Below are 24578 nucleotides of genomic sequence, written 5' to 3'. Positions count from 1 at the left end.
CAACCCAGGCGGCACTGAATTAGCAGTGAGTTGCGCTATATACGCCTAGCAGCATAAATGCGTACTACAGAAGCTCCGCCTACCACAATGCTATTCTATTTTCTGGGTACCCCTCGTATATATATTTAAAAAACTATTAAATACATTTCATTCTAAGTCATCGGTCATATAATTTTGTAGTTTCGAATCTTGAACGAGAGCCATTCAGAAAGGTTTACAAGTTGCTTCCAAAATTTACATAATGAACTCTACTTAAGCACTTACTTTTACATTCTTTTAAATACATTCCATCTTACTCGGACATCTTTGTAGGCGATGCAATCACTTACTCCATAAAGGCACTATGGTGCTCCAACCGAGATATTGCCAATATAGCTACATTGAGGGGTATGGTCGAATAAGTTGATACTCATAAGAACATTTTTGGATAAGGCTTGTAAAGATGAAAATCAATATGCAAAATCAGATTCTTTAATGACCTACTCGAGTTTTCCTTTTCAATTAATCTTTAGTCAATTGAAAATTTATCAGCAATTTATGCTTAAGTTGTTAATACTTAAGACGATTATTAGATTATTTTGTGAAACCTGCATCAGGCAATTAAATAATACAATGTGGGTTATCAAATATCTCGACCATACCTCTCAATTTATGGCTTAAGCATGATGTTCTTAACTCCTGAAAGCTTTCCTTCAATGAGAAAATTCACTCGAAGAAAGAAGAAGTTACAAAGTACAGTGTCGGGACTGTTGGATGGATATTCGAATCTTTCTACTATTCAGTTTCTGCACAGATGAACATGTTTTGTAACCAGATGCATTTTCATACAAGAACGTCGTCCTCGAGGTTATGGCCTTGTGCTGTTATTTTCAATTCTTTGAATGGACAGTCCAACACAAAAGTGCCATAATACATCCCATTCATCATCCAACATTCTGGCATGCAATCAATTACCAGTTGTCCATAGCTGGATGAAATTGCGAAAAGTCGCTTTCGAGATCTGACATTTTCTCGAAAACTCGCGTTTGATCGTTTTAAGTCAATCACACGTAGGTTTGGGTGGTGCAGTATTGAAACCAAATGTTATTCCCTCAACATATGTCTGTCAATTATTTTGGACCACTGCATGGAAAAAGCTGCATAAAGCTTCTTTCTTGTCTTGTTTCATGAGTGACAGAATGAGGGACTCATTTTCCTAACATTCAAAGGGTCCTAATATATAAATGGTGATGGAATATCGTATGAATACTACGAACGTCAATGTCACTTAAGTGCTTAATATCTTCATTGTTATATAATAATTTTTCTCCCACTAACTGCCTTACCCTGCGAAATGTCCTTTCGTTCACAGTTTCTCGAAGTCGGCCAGAGCAAGGATCATATTTCTAATTTTCCTTTCCCTCCTCAAATGATTAAATTCATTTGGAAATAGTGATAAAACGCCATACCTAATTCCAATAAACACCTTTCAAGTCCTCACTAATTTTCTAAGTTTTCATCTAGCTTGTAACGTTCAACTTAAACTTTTATGTTTAACCACCTGTTATTTAGCTAGACAGAACTCACGACTCCGTCTCACTCAAACTGAAGACTTGATCGTGCAATGATAGATGTTTTATAAATCAAAGTTTATCGAATCCACCTGTGTTAATTAATACCTGGGCACTCATTGTTGCTCAACATTCTACACACCTCTTAAAAAGTTATTTGAGTGGCCTCCATATAGTTGCTTTCTTTGTTAAACGACAGTAAATTATAGTAAAATGTAAATTGTCTCTGCATTTCATATAGAGTTATAGTTTTCAAAATATGAAGCATATTCTTAATTGCAATTCATAATAATTTTCTTTCTATTTTCGCAGACTCTGGATGTATTCGACTTAGATCTTGCACTGAATTTGAATTTTGAACTTAAAATTATGTCCAAAGAAGGCCATGAGAAGATCGAATGTCCCGTTTCATACAAAGGTAAGGATGATTTGGTGATAAAGATAATGAAATACTTCAATCTTCAAGTTTATATTGGTTCATAACAAAATGTTAAAATGTGATTTTCGATAATGTTACAATGCCACAGGCCACGAAATGAGAGTTTGATATATATATATATATATATATATATATATATATATATATATATATACACCGTGTAACGTGGGTTCCTGTCACCACGGCATGGCGCGTCCTCAGGTTGCGAATCGAGGAGAAGGCCTCTAGGTATAGAGGTTAGCTGCGAATATACTGAATAAGCAGTCGCGGACAGACGACTAGGAGTGGTCCTCCAGCTTGGGGGTTTGGGTAAGGCTAACAACCTCATTCTGTAAAAAAAGACACTTGTTCAGAAATATTCACAAAAGCCTCGGACAAGGATTGATAACTTGGCACGACCTCAGCAAAAGAAAATGGACATGAGATTTGGAAGATGGAATATTAGGAGTCTTTATAGGGCAGGCACGTTAAAATCCGTAACGAGTGAGTTAGAGAAATACAGGATGGACCTAGTAGGAGTTCAGGAAGTTAGGTGGAAAGGAAATGGATCTGTGAATTCCGGAAATTTTACGTTCTTTTACGGGGAAGGAAATAAAAGTCACCACTTAGGAACAGGGTTTTTCGTTCACAAACGAATATTACCAGCAATTAAACGGGTTGAATTTGTTACTGACAAACTTTCTTTTATTACTCTTAAGGGACGGTAGTGTGATATTATTGTTTTAAATGTACATGCCCCAACTGAAGATAAGGATGACGATATAAAAGACAGTTTTTACGAAGAAGTGGAACGGATATTTGACCAACTCCCGCGATACCATATGAAAATTCATTAGGGGATTTCAATGCTAAGGTAGGGCAAGAGGATATTTTCAAACCGATTATAGGGAACGAAAGTCTGCATAAGGAAAGTAATGACAACGGTGTTAGACTCATGAACTTCGCAACATCCAAAAACCTAATCTTGAAGAGTACAAAATTCACGTTCATAAATACTCTTGGACATCACCAGACGGAAAAACACATAATCAAATTGATCACGTTTTAGTAGATAGAAGAAGGCAATCTAGCATAATTGATGTCCGGTCGTTTAGAGGGGCTGATTGTGACACTACCTGGTACGAGAGAGATTATCGTTGAATAAAGGTAATATTCTATGTCCGAAAACGGAGAGATTTAATTTAAAGAAATTAGAAGAGAGCCAGGTAAGAGAGGAATACCAGATTGAAGTTTCAAATAGATTCTCGGTTTTAGAAGATTCGGAGTGCATTGAAATTTCAGCAAAAGAAAAATTGGGACACGCGAAAATACGTAGGGAAAAACCATGGTTCGACCAGGAATGCATTAAACTAGCAGAGAAGAGAAAACAGGCAACATTACGCTGGCTACAAAATCCGAATGAAATAACTACACAAAATTTCGCAGATATCAGGTAACAAACTTCTAAAACTTTTAGAACAAAGAAACGGAATTTTTTGAAAGCTAAAATTAAGGAACTTGAAGATAATAGTAAAAATAAAAACATTCGGGATATGTATAAGGGGATCAGCGAATTTAAGAAAGGCTATCAACTTCGTGCTTATATATTAAAGAAAGCTGACGGTACAGTTCTCACTGATACGGATAGCATCTTAAATAGATGGAAAGATTTCTTTGACGATTTGCTGAACACGCAGCTAAAAACTAATGTGTGTGTGGAGAAAAAGAGATACATAGGCCATAGAGGTATATATATGCCGGAGGTTCAATGCCGCGTTCACCAAAGCTCTCCACTGACTTCTATCCTTAGCCAATTGGATCCAGTTTCTACTTTGCATTCCAATCTCTGCGAGCTCCATCTTAATATTGTTCATCCATCTGCGCCTAGGTTTTCCTCATGGTCGTCTTCCTCATATATATACAGTATATACAATAATTCAGTTGGGTGAGGATAGAAGTCAATTGACTCCATTGACTTCTATCCTTAGCGAACTGTATCCAGTTTCTACTTTGCATTTCTATTTCTCCGAGATCTACCTTAATATTGTTTTCACCTCTGCCCCTGGGTCTTTCTAGAGGTTATTTCGACATTAGATTTCCAGTTGAAACTTTGAAAGTGTTCCTACTTTCTTCCATTCTGGCCTGCACACCTAATGCTCGTAGATTTGATTACCCTAACAAGTTTCGGTAAAATATATAAGTTCTTGTTCTGAAGTTTCCGCCGTTCACCATTTCCGTTCCTCTTCGGTCCAAATATTCGTCTTAGGATCTTTTTCTCAAATACTTTCAGTCTAAGTTCTTCCCTCAGAATAACCGACCATGTTTCGCAACCATACAGAGCAACAGGTATAATTATCGTTTCATATTTTTTAAGCCTCTAATTCCTTGACAGAATTCGCAACGATAAAAGGTTTGAACTGAATAATAACACGAATTTCTTGTTTCTAGTCAACATTTAATTTTTTCATGCACATGGTTATAAATAATTATATGAGTAAATCTACACATTGACTCACTGATTCACTCAATGAAAGCCCTCCGAATTCTATTAAGCTTAGAACTACGCTGTACGTAGGGAGAGATTTTTCGAAATGCGGTCTCTAAGGTGGCTCGAATGACTTTTTTCTTCTTTTGCCGTTCGCCAGATCTCAGTAACTACTAGGAGTAGTATCTGGAATATTGTACTTAAATATTCTCCTTACACTTTGAGCTGCAGACAGGACAATATTGTGTGAAACAAGGCCCCTAGGGGGAAAATGAGGGCTTCAATGAGTTCTTAAACTACACCAGATTTCCGAAACTATGAGACGTAGAATCATGAAATTTTGTATAGATAAATGTTTCTTTCTCTTTAGGGTGTAGATGAAGAGGGATATATTTACATGGCGGTGGTATATGGGTGATTGAATATTTTTTGCCCTTTCCGATATTTCCATAACAATCGCGCGTAGAAACTTGAAATTTTGTACAAATACTTTAATTTCGATTTAAGTTGAAGATGATACAAAATTAAATTTCTACTAAAATCAGGAAATTTGTTTATTATTCAGTTCAAAATCTTTTGTCGTCACCACTTTTATCGAAGAATCTCAAGCTTAAAATATATAAAAACCGATAACTACTCCTGTTGTTCTGTATGGTTGCGAAATATGGTCGCTTACTCTGAGAGAAGAACGCCGACTGAAAACAGTTAGAATAAAATTCTAAGACAAATATTCGGAGCTAAGGGAAACGAAAATGGGGAATGGTGGAAACTTCATAATGAGGAATTATTTAAATTATACTGTTTACGAAACATTGTAAGGGTCATAAAGAATAGGAGGCTTAGATGGGCAGGTCATGTAGGAACACTTTCAAATTTTTAACTGGAAATCCAATAGGAAAAGGATCATTAGAATGATGTAGGCGTAGATGAGAGGGCAACATTAATATGGATCTCTCAGAAAGAGGGATACAAAGTAGAAACTGGATCCAGTTGACTAAGGAAATAGGTCTATGGACAGCTTTGTGAACGCGCCATTAAACCTCCGGGTTCCATAGGCTATAAAATTAGTTAGTTAGATGATACGGTATTTTACAAAATGCAGCTCCTAAGGGTACTGTTTCCACAGATCTCCGAACACATTAGACGTAGAATTTTAAAATTTCGTATACGTCTTTCTTGGAATCCAGTCTGTAAATAAAGTGAGGTTTCTTGAAACGTTGCCCTTAAGGGGGGATTAAGAGATTTTGAATTAATTTGAGCCTTTCGTAACATCTCCAGATCTCCAAGACTAATAGTTATAAAATCTTCAAATTTACTATTAAGTTATCTTGCACTTTAAACTATAGATAAGTGCATTTCTCTCTAAATGTTGCCTTTAATGAAGGATAAGGAGATTTGAATTATTTTTAACCATGTGCTAGATTTCCGATTTAGTCTCTTGATATTTTGTATGAATGTTTTCATTTTACTTCAATATACATATGAGACAGTATCTAGTGAAATGAAACCGCAAAGAAAGAACAAAGTGGCTTCATAAATTGTTGCTCTTCACCAGATAATCGGAACTATCATATTAAGTATACAATCTTCAAATTTTCTACAAATGTTTTTGTAATTTAGGCCCAATACAACACGTTGGTTAATAGGCCCCTAACGTATAAGGAGGATTTTTAATGATTTTGGCATACACCAGACGCGTAGAATCTCGAAAATCTATGAAAATGTTTTTCCTCCTTTGTAGAACTGTACATAAAAGTCAATTATTAGAATTGGTGTTTCCAAGTAGGTTTAAGGGAAGTGACTTTTTATATATAGTTTAATTTTTATCGGTTCTCGAGATACCCGAAACTATTAGGTACAAAATCTTGAAATTAAATCTTACCTGATTTTTGAAAATGTTAGACACAAGATTTTCAAATTCTCTACAAATTCTCCTTGAACCTTAGGCCAAGGGGCAAGTTAAGTAATACGAAATTTCATCCCTACAGGAAAGTAGGGGTTCTTAAACCATCCCTTTAACTTCTGCCATATTTTAGTGCAAACTCTTCAGGCATATATAACTTGAAATTAGTTGCAATTTCCTAATTGAACCCTATGTTGAGGGAGAACGGATTTTTATGAAATGTGAAACTAGGATATTTGGGTTAAAGAGAGGAAATGCTTAAAAATTTTGATTTATTTATTTCATATTTTAAAAATGTTGCAATATATCTTCAAAAGTGTCCCTATCTGTGAAACAGAGATTCATCACAAGATCAGGATATTTTAATCCATTGAAATTAATGTCAGGAATAAATAGATAATTAACCATAACTAAAGAAAATCATCATCCCCAGCGTTATGACTTCTGACTGATTTAAAATGGAATTAATTTTTTTAGTGGTTGTATTTTCATGTATAGGGCAGTATTTCGCTAAATGAAAGAGAAAGAATTCTTCTTTGAAATCCCTTTTTTTTCGCAACTATGCATTATATATATATATATATATATATATATATATATATATATATATATATATATATATATATATATATATATATATATATATATATATATATGTGTGTGTGTGTGTGTGTGTGTTGGGAAGTGATACCTCGCAAGGTTAGGAAGATTCACATGAACCTATGGGAAAAGTGCTTACTTTTACATTAAGAGCTGTCCAAAAGCGTGATATACTTAGAATGCAGTACACGTTATTTGAACATAAAAAACCATGGAGTGCAGGTCCATATCATCGTAAAAGAAGTCACATATAGCCATCCAAAAATTCGTTTCCAGTAATGTTCAATATTGACGAAGGAATTCCATTATTCCCAGATATACTCCTAGCAGAATTCTCAGATAAGCTCTGACTTACATGTGGGTCAAAAGTAGACAAAAATTATAATTCTTGACAGAGAGAATACAGATTGCGACAGTGGGAAGTATTAGAGAACGTAAGTTCCACGGTTCCTAGTGTTCGGAATAACGTATAATGCGATGTATTATTTGACGCTTATGCGTGTAAAAAAAATGAAATATACCAGCCATCAATACAACCCTGTACACGTTATCCTGACCACGATGCTAAGCTTTTAACAGTGTAGCCAACCTAGCATGAAGTTATATTTTTCACATGTTTTAAATCTATATGTTAAATGGAAACTTATAATGCAACATTTATTATTTAGTGTTGCAAACTTAGGATGCTACAGTATCACAAGCATTTAAATTTGGCGGCTTCTACAGCAGTAATAGCCTAAGGGGCAATGCATATACAAAGTACTATTGTGTCAAACACTACGTTATAATACTTCGAATGAATAGAAGCAAAGACACAATGATTGAAAATTTAACTTTCCTCCAAAAGCATTTATTTCGAAAAACTGCTTAGATAACTACCTCATCCAATTGCACAGATAGCTTTAAATAGCACAGCATAAACTATTTTATTACCGCAAATCGTTCTGGAGACATATTATATAGTGGTAAAGTTTGCAACATTGCTTAGAATTATGCAATTCGGAAATTTTGTTATACTTACATCTACCTTAAATGTATTGGTGTAATGTTGTAGAAGTAAAATAAATACGTTGTTTTAAAAAAATCCTAGAAGTACGCCATTTTAAGTAATATATCAAATTAACCATTTTTTCATATGTCCACAAGTGTTGGAGATTCCAAATTGCTGTAAAGGGTATTATGATCTTTATATTTATTGAAAACAATCTACGAAATTAGATGTGATACTTATATCAACTTGTAGATGTGATATTTTCGAAATTAACTACTTTAAAAAATCAAATTTTGAATTCCGTGTAGCTTGTTTCTACTTGTTCCAAATACGTCACATTTTGGCAGTACTATTCAGCACTAAGGTGCTTTGAATGTGCATTACTCCGTCTCTGTTATTTAGTTACTACTGTTGTAGAATCCTCCAACATTATGTCATTTCGATGTTTATGATACTAGAGCATTTTTAAATTGCAACACTGCGAAATAACTGTGACATAGTAAGTTTTTTGAACAAATAGATATTAAATATATAATAGCCTGACGTAGTACCATTTGAAGAAATACAATTTTATGTTGTGTTGTCAACATTGTTAAGTCGATTTTATCTCAGAGTAGGCTACGACAAACAATGGACTCGTTTCAATATTTACATAATACGGAATTTTACATTATTGTATTTATTAGTTTAAAAGTTACCAAGGCGTATCAAGATAAATGGTGCATCCTGTATATGGCAATATATACAGGGTGGAGCATTTAGTTTGATACACCCTATAACATTTAAACTAATAGAGACAAACATTTACATTTTGTATCATATATTATTCGAAGAGGTAATTTAGAATACCACTACGTCAACAGTTTTGTGAACCAAACATGTTATATACTTTTTCAAATGGTACTATGCCAGGTTATTATATATATATCATCTACATGTGAAACAAAACTTACAATTCCACAGCTATTTTCCAGTGTTGGAAACTAAGGACGCTACAGTATTACAAACATCTAAATTTTGATGACGTCTACAGGAGTAATAACGTAAATGAGATGGGCAGGGCGATATACATCTAAATCTAAAGGAATCTAGTATCTAATACTATGATTATAAAATGATGAATTTCGAATTTTTCAAAAGCTCTTATATTGAGAAATAACTTAGACAAGTACATGATCCAATCACAGAGATGTGTTTCAAAGATGCTAAGATCATTAGATCGTTTACAGTAATTTGATATCTCTAACTGTTTTGGGGATATGACAAACATTGATAAAGTTTGCAGCACTGCTCAAAATTATGTAATTCCGAGAACTTATTGAAATTACACGTACCACAAAGTATTATTGTAATAGTATAGAACTAAAGTACATCAAAATTCGGTTTAAAAAGTTCCCGCTAATATGATACTTTAAGCAATATTTAAAATTTAACAATCCGGAATGGTTTTAGCCATCAAGTTGTGGTAAATGGAATTATGATATTTATGTTTATTGAAAATCGTCTACAGAACTTAATATGATAGTTATATTAACACTTTTTCGAAGTAGTTTTTTTTTTTTTTTTTTTAAGAAAATTCAAATTTTCATTTCGTTGTAACTTTTCCTATTTGTTCGAAATATGTCATATCATGATCGTACTTTGGATGTGTATTATCCCGGCACTTTCACTTGCATTACTACTGTTACAGAATCGGTTGCTTTTCGATTTTTGTGACACTGATAGGTCCTTAGTTTCCAACACTGAATAATAAACGTGGGATTGTAAGTTTCCAATTTTGCACGTAACTTTGAAATATGCAATATTCTGACCTACTGCAATTTATAAAAACACAACTTTATATTAAGTTGGCAACACTGTTAATCTGATTGTATTCGAGAGTATGTCAAACCATTTATTCTTCATGGTACTTGCACAGTATGAAATTTCAGCGTTTTGTATCTATTAGTTTTAAAGTTACAATGACGTATCAAGGCAGATGGTCCACCCTGCATGTGAATGTTCTTAAAATCTTGACATATTGATACTAGACTCAACTTTCGCTCGCATTTTCTGTCTGGTTACATTTTCGCGGATCAAAAGATCACAATATATTTCAACCGAAAATTTTTTAGACTCTATATCTGAAGAACTACATATAGTGTAGAAAAAATCCAAACTATCACTTAAATCAGTATGATCTACTTATTCCGTAAAAAAATACGTAAATTAGATTTAGGGGCCATACAAAAATTTTGTGTTCCCTGATTTAAAAAATTGATTATTGGCCAAGATAGCAATCTTCTGACCCATTTTTTGATCATTCTTAAAATTATTGTTTATGTATGTATGTTGTTACGAGATCTCCCGTTAACAAAATGTATTAGATAAGTACATGGCAATAGCTAATTCTACATATTATTAACGTTCAAAGAATTCATTTTATTCAAAATAGCTGTATCTCATTAACCTAAACAAAATAGTATGGGTGAATGTAAAGTCGAGAAAAAGACCTTTCTATGTAAAGGCAAAAAAAGAAAAAAAATGATGTATAAAAACAAAATGAATCTGGTATTAAACAATACAATAATGAAGTATCTCATTATGATAATAGCATTACGACAATATATAATATAATTAATGAGATATAACCAAAGGTTCTGATAAATTCTAGAACTTTCATTTTTGTTTAACTATAGTAGCATGAAAAGATCGAAAAATAAAACATACAGATTGTTACCTAGATAATAGGAACACTTACGAGGAAGGTCCATAAACCGTGAGAGTTGAATTTTGATGAAAATTAGTGATAAGATTCAGTTCGAGATACTAAGTAACGCAGTAGTAGTCACTCGGTGCGCAAATGCTTCGTTGAGCTGCTACACCGACGCCATCTTGAAATCCAATAGGCAATGTCCAAGAATACCCTTTTGGCACAAAAATGAAAAAGCTTTTGGTAGATCTGACTTCAATATTGTAAACTGGAATAGGGCATCTATATGTAGGAGTACTTTCAGTGCATGGTCGCCATCTTGAAAGGCGCCATATTGAATCGTGGTCAAATATGATAAATGGCAAGAGCGTCATATGGGGTATAAAATAGCACTGGAATTTACACCTGAATCCATTTCCATAACCAAAGTTTAAATATCTGTTTTCACTTCAGATTTAAGAGCTATCTCATCCACAGGAACATATAAAAACTCTGCAACTTAAATTTGTGTTATGAAACATGGTCGTGCGAGCAAATGCAGGGTTTTAGCTAATGCAGTAGTAGTCACTTGATCTACAATAGCCACTATACCTATCAGATCTTGAGCCTAATAAGGGAAATTATTAATTAAATTGAAACGTCTGTAGTGAAAAATGGAATAGCAGCACTAACAAATTATACCTATTCCGAAGTGCGCTATATATATATATATATGATCCTTTGTGTGTTGCGATTATGCATAGCATTTAAATGCTGTAATATAAATTATGTGCAACGGCACATATTATTTTATAAGGATATGTCTCAAAGTTATTAGAAAATTAAAAGAAAAATAAAGGAAAATTATCAGAAAAATAATATAAACTGGTGCACATAATCAAATATTAACCTACTAATGTTTTGCTCTTCAGTTGTGATGGTGGAGATCCATAACGAAGTGATTAGCACACAGCATCATGGAGAAGTACAAACACTTAACAAATGCACTTTCGTCACAATCTTCATGACCACAGACACTATTTTTTATTTGCAAATAGTCTACAGAACATTTGTAAATGAAGCAAGTATTTCCCACATTTCTGCCATGCATATGCAAGCATGGCCTTTAGGACTGGCGCACAAAATTGATGATACAACAGAATGTATTTTCATTATCAAACTTCTGTCATATAACTTGTTCGGTGTACCACAAACAATGAATTTATGTCGAAAATAATCCTCAAGTCTTCGAATTACCAGCTTATATTGCCGAAAAAAGTATACATCAAGAGGCTGAATAAATTTGGTGGTCTTTGGGTTTATAACTTCAGCACGAATGTTTTTCCCATGTAACAGTTCTTGCACGTCTTCACCCGTCTGTCCACTCCACGAGTCAAGCAACAGCAGGGAATCACATCAGGAATAAACACGTCCTTTAGCCACCGTTTGACGTGTTCGCGAGTGAGTTTAGCTGATTTGCTCGCATTAATACCAATGTTGAAAAGTGTCTGTTTAGCTAACTGTTGTTTCACTTTGGGTCCGAACACGCTTTTAGGCCAAGGGCACCGATCCTAAGGTACGAGGGGACCCGGGCCTCCCAAACCTTATGTGGACCCCACATTGTATTTATAGAATATACAATATTTGGCATAACTTGAATGCATTTTTTCTTAAAATGCTCATATTTATGCCATTATATCATTGTGTTAAAGCACATGAAAACAAGTCCCAAAATGAAATTCTTGAGTTGTCAAGTACGTGATTTAAATAATAAATAAATCCTCGAAAACCGGCTTCAATTAGTTATTTATCACAGTTTTGATATGAAAACTAGTCTTGCCCTTATTATAATCAAGTGTTGTATCGTTAAAGGTGGGAAGATGCAGATATTTAATTATTTAATATTGAGGGAAAAAGCAAGAAAGAGGCTTTGTTTTATGGATTGCAACTTGATATTGAATCTTGTAATAATCTTTATTGCCATCTATTCTTAGCAGGTGTGCATGCATTCTCTTATCAGTAATAGCAGAAAAGACACAAGAAAAAGTGAATTCTGTTTCCAGGAGTATATTGTAAGAATATGCTGTGAACTGATAATTTAAATCCCCTTCATTGTTCAATGCATCAGCGATAAATCGATTGTATTTAGACAAACTGACAATAAATACATTAAAGTATTTTAATTTCGTAATATGTATGGTAAATTATAGGCTGTCAAGTATGAGTATTGGAAAAGAACGCAATATTCTGCAACAATGAGGGTTTTTGCGTAAGGTTTCAAGATTGGAGAAGAAAACTAAATACATTATAATGGACCATGAAAATTGCCTAAAATAGATTTTTGGTTTGATTCAGTTCAACGTCCCACACTTATGCCTCCTACGCTAAAGAAGACATGGACATACTGATTATAGTAGATTTTCTAATATATATCCGAACAAACCCTTTGGTATTCTCTGCTCGTCAGTACTATTAAACATGTGTTTCATCGAACACCAGTCTATTCCATCGCACTTTGAAATAGGTATAATTTGTTACAATGCTGCTATTCCATTTTTCACTACAGGCATTTCAATTTAATTAACGATTTCCCTTATTAGGCTCAAAATTTGATTGGTATAGTGGCTATTGTAGATCAAGTGACTACTACTGCATTAGCTAAAACCCTGCATTTGCTCGCACGACCATGTTTCATAACACAAATCTAAGTCGCACAGTTTTTATATGTTCCTGTGGGTGAGATAGCTCTTAACTTTGAAATGAAAACAGATATGTAAACTTTGGTTACGGAAATGGATTTAGGAGCAAATTTCAGTGCCATTTGATGCCCAACATAACCCTCTTGCCATTTATCATATTTGACCGCGATTCAATATGACGCCTTTCATGATGGCGATCATGCACTGGAAGTACTCCCACATATAGACGCCTTATCCCGGTTTACAATATTGAAGTCAAATCTACCAAAAGTTTTTTTTTCATTTTTGTGCCAAAAGGGTATTCTTGGACATTGTCTATTGGATTTCAAGATGGCATTGGTGTAGCAGCTCAACGAAGAATTTGCCCATCGAGTGACTACTACTGCGTTACTTAGCATCTCGAACTGAATCTTGTCACTAATTTTCATCAAAATTCAACTCTCACGGTTTATGGACCTTCCTCGTTAGTGTTGGTAACACGTTAGATCTCTGGGTTGGCAACGAACAGGTGATGACCGACGTTAGTTCTGGCGCTTTAGGTAAAACTCATCACTGCATAAGAAGCAGTAGAACTGGTAGTGTGTAACGGACTGAATAGGTGGTCATAGTGCAAATGAGCGACTTCTCTGATTTATAGAGGGCAAATTATTAACGTTCGGTTATATGCTGTGAACTTGATAGAAGTGGTAAGTACGTTGCTTGTATCGTCAGGGGTAGCGTCTTAAATGATGACGGGCTACAAAACTCACGATAAGACCACTTGAAAGAAGAGGAACAGTTTTCGCAAAAAAAAAAAAAAAAAAAAAAAACCTCAGTGATAGGTCCCATCAAGCGTTAAAGCGAATTGTCACTCAAGGCGGTGCAAGTGACAGAGAAACTCAAGCAAACACCTTCCACAACCTGTGTTGACAATCATAGTAGCTCCGAATTACATGGTATGATCACACGCCGTCTGGTTACATGGGCGAAACCGCTAATAAGGAACCATAGCTCTTTAGCACGACGCCAATATGGCCTTGAATATGGAGCATGTGCTGCTGATCACGGAAAACTTGTGATATGGTTGGATGAGTCATTGTTCATCTTATTTGAAACCAACTCCTGTGTTTATGTGTAATGGACGCAAAAGAAGCATACGGCCCTAATGTGTCCTTCCAACCATGAAAGATGGCGACGGTTCTGTGATACTACGGGCCACAACATCTTTGATTTAATGTGCATCTTGTTTTGAAGTTTACTGGTAGTGTCATTGGAGGTGATCATGTCGCCATTTTTGGGGAAAATGCGCATATTAGTCTATGGTTCCGATGTTGTTTCCGGGCAATAACGCGATATTCTAGGATGATAATAATTACGAGCATTCACATAGCTGAAGCTGTTGCGGTGTTCTTTGAGAGACATCAGGATGAAGTTGAATGCGTGACCCTCTCCAACCCCAGTTTCTGAACATAATTAAACATATTTTGTCCGTTTCTGAGACACGAATCCGACGCAGATTTCAACCTCCACCCTGTCTCATGGAGCTCAGTGATAGCCGTTCACGCGGAATGGTGTATTTTTACAGTTGCAATCATTCAGGACCTCTATGGCTGCATTACACATCGCATGAGTGCTGTTTTGAGAACGAAAGAAGATCCAACACCATATTATGATAGATTGCACTTTCTATTTGTTTCTATTATCTTGATAACCATCGATGGATATATTAATCGATAAATGACATCAAGCTGAGAAAACGAAATTTCCCTGGATAAATTCTGATATTTAGGTTTCAAGAAAGTGGAAAATACTTGTCATGCCATTAAAAGGTATGGCGTAGGGTGCTAATCTGATACAGTTGATAGTTTTTATTCTTGCGTAGCAGATTATTTATTTATTATTGCACTGTATACGGATACTATACACTGATAATTAGCGGATTAAATCTGTTGTGTTTAGAGTCTGCTAACAGCGACATACATACACTTAACAGTGGCATGTATGCTTCTAACAGTGAAACATACATTTCTAGCAATGACATGACCACGAGGGAGGATTGGAAACTAAGGTTACAATGTCAATGTGTCTGGTGTTTCATCTCGTATCGAGGAATGAGGAGCGGGCTGTAACTTTAATACATGGAGTTGACAACTGTACAGAGTTTTAGGCACCCACCACCTACGGGACTAGTTGTAGATAAACACAAATTCCGACTCGCTTGGAAAACTGTTCTTGCGAAAAGGTTCGCTCAGTTATTCGATTTCTGTGGGTCAAACATGTAACTGCGGCTGAAATTCAACACCAGCTAGTAGAGATTTACGGAGAGACTGTAATGTCTCGTCATCGTGTCGCAGAATTGTGTTGAAAGTTTGCGGCTGGTAGAGGAAACTTCACCACGGTTTTGAAGCAGTTTCGTTGGGTACCTACAGCCCAGGCCTCGCTCCAAGCGACTTTCGCCTGTCCCCGCACTTGAGGAAGAACTTCAGATGCCGTCGCTTTGCTTCAGCCGAGGAGGCGCAACATTTCATGACAACATGGCTGAACACGCAAGAACAGAATTTTTACCAGGAAGGAATTTTCAAACTTATCCTACAATGCGATAAGTGCCTCAGCCGATACGAAGACCACGTCGAAAAATATCCTAATATATGTACTATCAGTTGGCTGTATTGTCTGTATGAAATAATGTATACACGTTTCACTGCAGGCTTCGTAACATTACTTTCTGATCATCCCTCGTACTGATCACTTGAAATAAAGAGATAATAACAAAAGAGCCCTTCGATGATGTTAGCATTTAGTGTAAATCCAGTACACGACCTACCTTAAATCATCTATAAAGTAGTTTTATAATATCGTAACAATAATTAAGGCATGATTTCATTCTTTAAATTTTATTCTAGATAGAAAACCTGCTGATGGAAGCATAGATAGCAACTCGTGTTTACCAGTTTGTGATTGGGACAATACATTAGGAATTTGTTCAATGCCATCCCTTGAAAAATATGGTTATGTCATTGCTTCTGACAAAGTAAAAACATCTCGAGGTTTCTATATTCATCTGAAGAAAATTGGCAGTACATTATACGGAGGTGACATTGAACGTCCCATGTTTGAAGTAATCATGTATGATCAAAATGTTCTTAGATTCAAGGTAATTTGATTTTTTCTACAATTTGTTAACCTACTATTCTACCTACTATTCTAATAGTTATTGTAATTCACTTTAAGCATACCGAACAAAAATAGGCGCAACTTGTAAAACTTACCTAATGTCGGATAACACTGCAATCTGGCCTGGATTTTGTTTGGAAGTGACTGCACGAGATGTTCATCGCATGCTACATAACCTGTGCAACATTGTACAGACATTGTTGTAGTAGTACTGTATTTAATTAAATTAAGGGATTTCGCATGCCACAGCAAGTGCGGAAGCGTACCTGAATATTCCTTTAACCATACATAAACACTCTGAGCCCTATGAACACGACATTTGTTATCTTGGAAGATGGGAATATCTATTGGATATTCATCATGAAGATGTCAAAGAAATGGAAACACCTGATCACTGACTATCTCAGAATTCATGTTGGTTCATGTACATCCATACGAATGTTCCGATGTAAAGCAACGAAAAATCTCTATCAAACTACATTGTGAGTGTAATGCTTTGTTCCGCGTTTGGTGATTCGACGTGCTGCACAATGGAAAACAGATAATAGAATGCGATTCGTCCGACAACTCTACACGTTTCTCTTCAGTGTTTGCGTTGTTGAGCCAACTAAACATATAAAGGTTATGATAACTGATTTGTTTTTGTGGTATTGGACTCCAAATATTTATTGTATGTTCCCTTTCCAATGATTTTTTCGGAACCCCGTTGGAAAATCGCTGACTACTGACTGCAATTTCTGTAGTGTTCCAAAAGTTTTTTCTTCACTTGAAATTCATTGGCGGTATTTGTGTGTGTTGGCGGTATATCTATATTTGTAGCTTTGATCTTTAGTGCTCACACATATGTTCGGCCATTCGACCATTTCTTGTAGACATGTTGAGAAATCCTCTCCAACAAGAAACAAAGGTAGCAATATCATTTATTGTGTGTTCATACACACGCTCAACACTCCCGTAGGGTTTTCGTGAAATATATTATTAAACAGTTACAAATGGCTATCTAACGTTTAAAAAAAATAAGTTCTCGAAGTAGAATAAAGGCGCTTGGGCTGATTTGACCTTGACCTTGGTCGACTGTTGCTAGGCGTATGTAGGCATAGCCGTGTTGCTACGTGTTAGGACCCCCATGGGAAAATTTTCGGCGTGGTAACGTTTCCTGGGGGCCAAAACCGGTCTGAACTAGTATATTAGGATGCATTCATGTTTTTGGACGCCTACCGGATGTAGAAACAAGGTAAAACATGCTTTTTCCTCTTCTCCTGCTGTATGTGAGGGAAAATTTTCGCCCTGGGAACTAGGGCACGTATTGGGGCAGTGTTGCTAAGTGTTAAGACTCCCCGTAGGAAAATTGTCGCCTTGGGAATGTTCCCTGGGCGCTGGGTTCCTAAGATGAATATCGTAGTTCATGATTTTTCTAAAAAACGTGTTGGATTCCATTGAGCATGATCTAAGAACGGAAGTCTTTCATAGCATTTCATAATGTTTCGACAACGTAGGACGAAAATTTGTATACTGAAGCCCCCAGGGTCTTCTGTTGCACGTGAAAAGTGTTATATGAAGAACTACAGCAACGAAAACTATAATATATGATGATGATGCCTGTATTGAAGCCGTGATGATATATTGTTTTGAAACATTCTCATAGCACGAAGAACTGCAGCATCAACACCATTGAAATTTAGCATTGATCGTATTCCCATACAGATGCCTGTATAAACAAGATGAAACAAGACTTTCCCAAATCTTGGGTGAATAGTTTGTTATTTGGAGTCCATTCAGCATCGTCTAAAAACGGATATCGCTCATAGCATTTCATAATGTTTCGTCAACATAAGATTAAAAGTTGTATATTCAAGTTCCACAGTGTCCTTGTATTTCACGTGAAAGGTGTTATGTGAATAACTACATCAACGGAAACTATAATATATGATGATGATGCCTGTATTGAAGCCGTGAAGAGATATTTTTTCGAAACACATTCCCATAGAAAACGATGACTAGTAATCAAAATCACTTATGCAGAGAACCCCAATATCAAATTATGCGGACGAGTTTGAACTTAGTATAGGCTTGAGGTCACACGAGAAATTACATGTGGTTAATGCGACTCTGAATATATTGAAGACGTGCTTGAACATGTTATGACATGTTTTGTCGAAGATAATCACGTATGTTGGTGTTTGTTTGTTAGTGTGTGTGTGTGTGTGTGTCTCTGTGTGTGTAGGACGGAAAATTAATAATTGTAATTGAGAATTGATAGAGTTTAGCTGTGTGCAATACATCGTCTTCCGCTTGAAAGTTGTAATACTGAGTGTGTTTGGTGATTCACGTTCCGCTGGATTCGATAGCTGTGATTAGGTGTGATCACTTGCCGTTTTTATTAAAATAGGTAAGTAAAAAATAACCTAGAAATATTAATATATTACTAAAAATGTTACGGCCCATGATTATCCCTTATGCAATAAAACAGTATGTTATGTTTTCATTTAGCTATAAAGGCACTCGAGACAACAAGGAATAAAGTGTATTTACTCGTAGCCGTTTCGAATTTGGTAATGAGAATGAATTCTAACGTTAAGAAACATACACACACATACATATAAGTGAATCTGATTGAGTTGTGAGTGTTTCGTGCTCTTTCTCTTCGTTGTACATTAAATGAAATGTTAAAAAGTGTTGTTTCAAGAACAAAAGATAAGATGCCAGAGTACGTGTTTTGATGATTCGTATTTCAATTCGTTCACAGCTGTCGAGGGAAATGTCTGGAGTCTTGTATGGAGCAGGTGGTGAACGTTGAACGATAAAGACGTATCACTTGTAGTTGTATGTTAAAATAATATTACGAAAGAAGAAGTATATTGTGTGTTTTAATATTGATAATATCACGTCTGTCTGTCTGTCTGTAGTATGTGCTCGGGGATCAGCAAACATTGACGGCGCGATCTGGGATCAAATCAAGGTCTCCCAAGCACTGAGCCACCGTGCCCCTAAGTGAATGATAATAGAATAAAATGTAGAACAAGAGAAGGGTCAAGCACAGCACACATTCAATTATTGTTTTGACACCCCATGAATGTTTTAACAGTGAACATTCGTCCCCATACCTATGAAATATAAATAAAATAAAAATGTATATCTGTCTGTCTGTATGTATTTGGTCTCGGGGTATCAGACAAGTGAACCGAAAAGTTATCAAAAAATTTGGCCATGGTCTCAGACTAAGACGAAGTGAAGATCTGTGCGTTTTAGCCATTGATAATATCATATGATAGATTTAAATAAAAGTGTGTATCTGTCTGTCTGCCTGTGATCTGGGGGGTCAGACAAGGGAGCCGAAAGTTATCAAAATTTCGTCATGGTCTCAGACTAAAACGAAGCGTTTTGGGGGTGGTAAACTCGAGTTCACGGTACTTTCAAATTATCTCAACACTCATGAAGTAAGGAGCACCTCCTAATAGGGGTGGGTTATCGGGACATGTAAAAATAAACCAAAATGCTCGATATTAGTGTCAAATGCATAGTTTTCGAGGCCGCTGTGTTCAGTGATGAAACTTCGAACCTATTAACACATCATTTAAGGGGGTTGAAGTAGGGGTCCCCAGGGGTGATATCGAGACATGTAAAAATAATTTAAAATGCTCGATATTAGTGTCAAATTCAAAGCTTTCCGGGCCGATGTATTTAGAGATGAAATTCTAACACAGTAGCTCACCATGTATGGAGGTTGGAGTAGGGGTCCCCAGGAGTGATATCGTGGATCTGGCTACACTATATGTAGTTCTCCAGATATGAGGCGTACAAGAAAATTTTTGATTCAAAATATATTGGATCTTGAATCAGTGGTCGCAAAATTTTTGAATGGCCCCTAAATTGAGATTTCGTATTTTCTGCGGAATAAGAACATCATACTGAATTAAGTGATAGTTTTCGCAATCATTTAGACATCATATCCGATCATAAGAGAGAGAAATGAAATCTTTCAGTTTAATGTCCCATAAATACGCACCTTACGCTAGGAGAACACATGATTAAGACAAGTGATGGAATACAATGTGGAAAGAGAGAGTACTCCGAGAAAACTCATGGATACGGTGTTGTCCATAACAAATTTGCTCGCTTGGAGATCAAATCAAGGCGAACTTAAATACCGGAGATAAGCACAGCGTACTCCGTAAGGAAGAGATGAAATCTTTCAGTTTAACGTTCCCTTTACGCTAATGGGACATGTACAGTGACGGGTTTCAAGGGGAAAGTCAAAAATATTAAGCTCGATCTCTCGCAAGAAAGTTTATGCTGATGTAACGTCGTATGAGTAAGTCCTTTCGCTAAAGGAGAGAATGCTTAAAGCAAGTGAGACGAAACGGGAGTACTCTGGAATACAGTGTAGAAAATGACTGATATTACTAATGAATTCACGGTTGCTGAGATCAATGCTGAAACTGCACATTCATCCATTGCATCAACTACCGTATGAAATAGGGATAGCGTAATAAATAAAACGGATGATATTAGTGTCAAATACATATTTTTTGTGGTCACTGAAATTAATAGTGGAACTCTGAAAGAATAAGTGTAAAAAACCAGGTACAGAACGTTTGTACATTAGACAACACACTTGAAGCAAACTGTGAACATACATTTGTTTAACTCCCGTAGAATACGAAACTAAAGTTAAAAAATCATTTTTAGTACATGTTCGGCCGCATTTCATTATTCTTTTGTTTTGTATTTGGCAACGCTGGACGATTGATAGTTCTTTATAAGTGTCAACGTGGTGTGTGTGACTGCATAGTGTGTAGGTGCTTATGCATAGCAATTAGTGTATTTAGTTGTGTGTTTACAATATAATAAATAGTATATTGTACAACAAACTTTGTGTTCGTGTTCAAAATAATACAGTCCACGAACATTAAAGTGGTCCTCCGGGCCGGATTTTGTTCCAGTTGTGCATGTGCGTGGTTTGCGAACTTGTGGCGCAGTATCTTCATTTTGTAGTGCATTGTCAAAGTGGCGCAGAATTATAACAATGGAAGAACTCATAGGTAAGAAAACTGTACTTAAACGTGAAGTGACAAGGTTAATACATAAAGTGAACGAGAATAAAGACAAGTCTAACTTCAGTATTAAGCTGTACATTGAACGTGCTACGCAATTACATGGCGATTGCACAGAGCTCATTACAAAGTTCATTTCTGTGGGTGGTGAAAGTGAGTTTGCAAAATATGACGGAGAATTTAATGAAGTGCAAAATAAGTTGGACTCTGTCTTAGAAATTTTGTACAATATGCAGTCACCTAATACTGAACAGGTAAATACATCTAATAAACAGTGCACAGATGTGAAGTTGCCAGACTTAGAACTCCCTACATTTTGTGGTAGAGTGCAAGATTGGCTATCGTTTCGTGACTTATTTGTTGCTGCTGTTCATAATAATCGATTAGGAAATGCTCAAAAGTTGCAGTATTTGAAGACAGCTGTATCAGGGGAACCTGCTATATTGTTGCAGTCTATTTCCATATCTGATGATAACTATAAAGTAGCATGGGAGTTACTTAAATCAAGATATGAAGACGTGAGGGAGCTAGCAAATCATATTTTGAGCAAGTTGATTACTCAACCAGCTTTGAAGAATGAGTCATCAGGTGAGTTACGGAGATTGGTTGACAATAGTGTTCAATGTGTGTGTGAACTTAAATCCTTGGGCCTTCCTGTGGAACATTGGGATGTGATTTTAATTTACCATGTGGGTGAGAAGCTAGATAAGAACACCAGAAAACAATGGGAGCTTTCATTGAAGAAAAACGAACAACCAACTTTCGACCAGCTGAAAGAGTTCATATTACAACGTGCCAAAGCGTTAGCTGCAGTGAGTGCAAGGTCACCGGCAGACACGTCTGCTTTAAAAACAAACAAAAAAGGCAACACGTTAGTGCATCATTCAAGTCCAATTGTGTCATGTATCATGTGTAAAAATAACCACAAGCTATATAAGTGTCAAGAGTTCATAAATATGTCAGTGAATGATAGGCATAGTTTTGTGAAAAAGAATTCGCTTTGTTTCAATTGTTTGACCTTAAGTTGTTCCGTGAATAAGTGTAGTGTGAAGCAGGGTTGCCACACTTGCAACAAAAAACATCATACTTTATTGCATTTTGAAAAGAACGATAAAGTAGATCAAGTAAATTGTTCTCATTCTATAAATCAAAAACTAATTCCTCAGGTGTTGTTGTCCACCGCTGTCATAAATATCAAAGATAATGCAAATAAGTTGATACAATTTCGTGCTCTTATCGACTGTGGTAGTGAATTATCGTTTGTAACTGAACGTTGCGTCCAGAAATTACGCATAAACAAAGAGAAAATAAACATGAGCATATCAGGTGTTACTGGTTCTAACGTTGGAAATTCTCATGCAATAGTTGATTTGTGTTTTCAGTCATTGTACAGTAATAATAATATTCATACTAAAGCAATAGTAGTCCCAAGAATCACAAGTAACTTACCCAGAGTAACTATTCAAAATATAGGTAATTGGGAAATTGTGAAACAAGTAAACTTAGCAGATCCACAGTTTAATAAAAGCGGCCCTATTGATGTGTTGTTAGGTGCTGATGTTTTCCCATTATTGTTGCTCAGTGGGAGACACGTAGGTACGAATGGAGCTCCGTCTGCCATTGAAACGGTGTTAGGTTGGGTATTGTGTGGTCAGATTAACTTAACGAATAACACATCAAGTGTTCAGTCATATTTTGTTTCTGTTGATCTCAATAAAACATTGCAAAGATTCTGGAAAGTAGAGGAGTTGCCAAAAGTACAACATTTATCCGTTGAAGAGCAAAAATGTGAGCAGTATTTTGCTGAAACTTACAAACGTGATGTTGATGGTAAATATATTGTAAAATTGCCTTTTAGAGAAAATGTTGAGCCTCTAGGTGTATCACGGGACACAGCAGTAAAGCGATTATGCCAGATGGAACGTAAGTTACAGAAAGATCCTGATTTATGTAAACAATATTGTGATTTCATGAAAGAGTACTTAGACTTAGGTCACATGGAAAAAATTCCTGATGTAGAACTTGATAAGTTTGTATCTGAATCTTATTATCTGCCGCATCATTGTGTCTTAAATGAAAGTAGTTCTACCACTAAATTGCGGGTTGTATTTGATGGTAGTGCTAAAACTAGCAATGGAATATCTCTCAATGACAACTTAATGGTAGGTCCAAAATTACAAGATGATATTATCCCATTAATATTAAGGTTAAGAACTCATCCAATTGCATTGTGTGCTGATATAGCAAAAATGTACAGACAAGTTAAGGTAGAACAAACTGATTCTGATTACCAGAGAATAGTGTGGAGAGAAACAGTTGACCAACCTATTAGTGATTTTAGATTGTTAACGGTTACTTATGGAACCAGTTCGGCTCCATATCTGGCTGTAAAGTGTTTGCAACAGTTAGCTGTAGATGAAGGTTATTGTTATCCCAGAGCCGCAGAATTAATCATGAATGATTTCTTTGTTGATAATTTAGTTTCAGGTGCAGCTGATAGTAGTGAGGCAATGGTATTGTACTCAGAATTAACAGCATTATTACACAAAGGTGGTTTCGAATTAAGAAAATGGTCTACTAACGACATGAATGTGCTAAATAGTATACCTTATCACTTAAGAGAAACTCAGTCGTTAATTTGTTTTAATGAAGATGAGAATGTAAAAGCTTTAGGTATACAGTGGAATCCATCAAGTGATTCATTTTCATTTACTATTGTTGTTCCCACTTATAAGTCAGTAATGACAAAACGAATGTTACTATCTGATATTGCAAAATTGTATGATCCGCTTGGTTGGTTATCTCCAGTATCCATTGTTGCAAAATTGTTGCTACAATCATTATGGAAATTAAAAATTGAATGGGATGACGTACTTCCAAATGATATTGCTCGCTCGTGGGAAGCATATTGTCAAGAATTGCCATTGTTGAGACAGATTAAGATCAAAAGGTGTATTTCTTCTGAAAACATTGTGAAATATGATCTAATTGGGTTCTCAGATGCTAGTGAAAAGGCGTATGCTGCAGTAGCATATGTACGTTGTATAGATACAT

The 24578-nt window shown here is 35.7% G+C and overlaps 1 protein-coding gene across 1 annotated transcript in view; it reads left to right on the top strand.

The window, feature by feature from the left end:
• LOC145672638 (putative maltase-glucoamylase 2) overlaps positions 1–24578 on the top strand; it is a 246467-nt gene that overhangs the window by 5680 nt on the left and 216209 nt on the right. Inside the window, 2 exon segments of the mRNA XM_081741799.1 lie at positions 1863–1968; positions 16200–16450. Coding sequence (XP_081597925.1) covers positions 1863–1968; positions 16200–16450 — 357 coding nt within the window.

Source organism: Thermobia domestica, chromosome 16 (assembly GCF_964235325.1).
Source record: "Thermobia domestica chromosome 16, izTheDome1.hap1.1, whole genome shotgun sequence".
In the NCBI taxonomy this organism is placed as follows: domain Eukaryota; kingdom Metazoa; phylum Arthropoda; class Insecta; order Zygentoma; family Lepismatidae; genus Thermobia; species Thermobia domestica.
This window is presented reverse-complemented; position numbering and strand designations above follow the sequence as displayed.